This window comes from Apteryx rowi, unplaced genomic scaffold (genome assembly GCF_003343035.1).
Source record: "Apteryx rowi isolate R43461 unplaced genomic scaffold, aptRow1 scaffold_69, whole genome shotgun sequence".
Classification (NCBI taxonomy): Eukaryota; Metazoa; Chordata; class Aves; order Apterygiformes; family Apterygidae; genus Apteryx; species Apteryx rowi.
In genome coordinates, this window is record NW_020450971.1 from 2,771,150 (window position 1) to 2,774,471 (window position 3,322).

Here is a 3,322-nt window from a genome sequence, read left to right on the forward strand (position 1 = left end):
TGGACTATCATGTACAAGGCAGACAAAGCTGGAGTAAATGCTAAATATTTCTGTGTAAATGTGATATGCCATAATGTGCCAAAATGACAAAATCTGATGGTTCTCATTCAAAACAGACACAGCATGTTAGGAAAGATTCCCTGCTGCAGATGAGAAGACCCTCCCATTTCTACGATCTGTTGTTACCTAGAATAAAGATGGATCAGCAGCAGTGGGGTTAGGAGTGGGTTGCTGCTCTCCTACCAGCAGAATGGAAGTATCCATCCACAAAGCAGGTGAAGGTTTTCACCGTCTCAGGGAAAGAGCCTAGTGCAGTTTCCTAACAGCTGAGTCCTTCTGCAGAGGGATCAGAAAATAAACTTCTCTTAGTTTGGGACATGAGCCAGGCTGAATCTGTTTGGTTAAGTTTATATCAAATGACTCTAGCCTGAATCCCTTGGAGATTTGAATGAACTGGGATTCAGAGTTCTAGTTTTGGCCTATGTCCAATGTTAATGGAGAGAAATTATTCAGGGGCACTGGCATGCAGAACCACCAAGTTAATTCTCCTTTTCTGCTTGCCAGTATAAACCATGAAGGCTGTGTAAAGGCAGTACAGGAGCAATACTGGGTCCAGTGCCACTTGTGAACTCTTGCTCTTAGTCGCTTTCCCAACATGCTGGAATCATGTGCCAGCACCGCAGCATGTTGCAGCTGTGACCTCACTGTAGTGGTAATCCTGTAATATTGGTGCAGCAGACTAATTATGCTCTTTTTTTCAGTGGGGTCAGATGCTTTCTTGGTGAAGCTAGAGCCAAAGGGAAACTTGCTCCCTCTGAACATGACCCCAAGGTTTGCCCCTTTAAACTTTTTGTTTCCCCATCTGTTAACATATCCAGAGCTGGAGTGAACGCATCCTTTTCTCCTCAAATACAGATGGGAAGACTACAAGCAGATGACAGAGTAAAAACAACTGAGGCAAAGTTACCATGAAGGGATCGAACAAGGCACTAGGACCTAGGAGGAGTCTCATCCACCCTGGCAGGAATTTCTTGCTTGGAGCTCAGACAACAAAGGCAGAGTGAGCCTGGTTTTCTTTCTCTCAGCATCTCCACCCTGCGCGCTGCAAACCGGTGAGTAGAGCTTTTTTAGTGACTTGCGTGCAGAAAAGTAATGGATATTGGAAGGAAGGGAGGAATCTTTCTCGTAGGACCTTGCAGCATCTGCAGTTCATTTTTAAAACAAAACGCCTGCATCCCCCAATTCATTCCCGAAGTTGCTTGGCTGTTTCATTGTTCATGCATGGCACCAGGCTGCCTCTGCCGCAGCTGGTGCCGTGGGGGGACACTCCCTGCTTGGGGCTTCTGGGCAGGTCGCCTGCATTGTCACCTTCGGCTTTACTGCAGTTTGGGGACAATGATTTCCTTCTCGCACAGGTCACAGTGACATTGCGAGGGAGCCCTGTTCTGGCAAATGTGAGGGGTGGGGAAGAGATAGCAACAGCTTTTCCTAGACTGATACCTGGCTGCCAAATGCTGGGTGTAAATCCCGCTTCTGCCCGGTGCAACCCGGCAGATGCAAGTGGCACGTTGCTGGCTGCACCAGGGCAGCACCAGGCGCTCCCCCCAGCACCGAAGGATTCTCCCCCTTTTGTGTCAGGGTTAGGTGGGCGAGGAGGTTTGGTCTGGAGCAAAAACGATATGCTAGGCAAAAACGCCCGCTGGCTGGGTGTCAGCCCAAGCCTCGGCTTTCTGGCACAGGGAACAATGAAAGGTGCCGCCAGGGCCTGCCGGCACTCCCCAGGCACACCGGCCTGGGGAGGGGGGCAATAGCCCCTCTGTTTTCTCCTCCTCATTAAATGGGAGCAGAAATGCAATTCCGAAGAGACTCAGATTGAAGAGAGCTTATCGAAGCCTCTTTTCAATGACAGATTTTTTCTTTGCAGTCATTTCTTAGAGAGGTAGGCTGGTCCTGGGGGTTGATTGATGGGCGAGGAGGGGGCTGCGGAGAGGGGGAAGGGTGGGCTGGGTCTCCTTGCAAACCCTTATTGAACAGGCTGTCACAAAGAAACGGCTTATTCCCCTGTGACCATTCTTTCATAAATGCCAGTTTATTCTAATGTTAAATATTCAGATGCTCTGGTTCCTTCCATGATTCGCCAGATTGAAGGGCTGACTCACTGGGATCTCCTTGTTTTCGGTTGCCAAAGGAAACCTCACGGGGCCTAGAGGTTTAATTCGTTACCAGCTGATGTTTGGATAAGTTTTTGGGGGCCGAGCTGTAGTCGTCATGTATTCCTTTGGCTCCGAGTCCCAATTTACTGCACTTTGAAAACTCCCAGGTGTGGGAGCAGACTGCCCACTCGAAACGCGTTCCCTGCTCCCAGTAGCTGGATCCCTTTCAAAATGTAAGGACCCTCCTTCCCTCAGCCCCAGAATCCACACAGATCTGGGTCAGCGGAGGGGGCACTTCCCAAACACGTCTGTGTCCTGCTCCAGACGCAGCTCTTGCAGTAGGGTAATTTTTCTCTCCAGACTGTTGTTCTGCTCAGCCCTAACGTGCGCCCTTTGCGCTCCTTCCTTCCCCGTCTCCTTCCCACTCAGCTTCAGATCTTTAGGGCTCTCCAAACTATGGAACTTGATTTTGGACACTTTGACGAAAGAGACAAGGCGTCCAGAAACATGCGAGGCTCCCGCATGAACGGCCTGCCCAGCCCCACTCACAGCGCCCACTGCAGCTTCTACAGGACCCGCACCTTGCAGGCGCTGAGCAACGAGAAGAAAGCCAAGAAGGTGCGTTTCTATCGCAACGGGGACCGCTACTTCAAGGGGATTGTATACGCCGTGTCCTCCGACCGCTTCCGGAGTTTCGATGCTCTCCTGGCTGACCTGACCCGGTCCCTGTCCGACAACATTAACCTGCCTCAGGGGGTGCGGTACATATACACCATCGATGGCTCGCGCAAGATCGGGAGCATGGACGAGCTGGAGGAAGGTAATGAGCGGGCGGCGAGCGTGGCCGCCTGGCGCGGCGAGGAGGCGGGGTGGGAGGGGGCTGCGCCACGCGGGGCTGCCTCTGAGGTCACCTTCCTCCTGGTCTGGGGACGCTGCTGCCCCGCCGGGCTGACCTTGCCTGGCGAGGGGCCGAGAGGGCAGCAGTGCGGGGGCTGTGTGCCCCCCCCCGCCCCGGGGCTGGCTCGGGTGCGGAGCTGGAGGGCTGTGTCCTGCTCGGGGCAGGCACGGCCGCGTGTCCGTCCTGGGGGCGGCCCCCTCTCCCGGCTAGTGGAAAAGGGGGGTCTTGGGGGGTTCACGGGCAGCGCGGGTGGGGGGGCCGGGTGGGGGTG

At 53.6% G+C, this 3,322-nt stretch overlaps 1 protein-coding gene across 4 annotated transcripts in view; it reads left to right on the forward strand.

The window, feature by feature from the left end:
- Positions 1-942: 942 nt before the first annotated feature.
- Positions 943-3,322, forward strand: part of DCX (doublecortin) — a 76,464-nt gene continuing 74,084 nt past the window's right edge. For 3 of the 4 annotated variants that reach the window (XM_026086308.1, XM_026086306.1, XM_026086307.1), the window contains exon 1: positions 2,610-2,973. In XM_026086308.1, coding sequence (XP_025942093.1) covers positions 2,610-2,973 — 364 coding nt within the window. Of the gene's footprint in view, positions 1,113-2,582; positions 2,974-3,322 lie in introns of those variants that run through there. The other variant, XM_026086304.1, reaches the window with a different exon arrangement.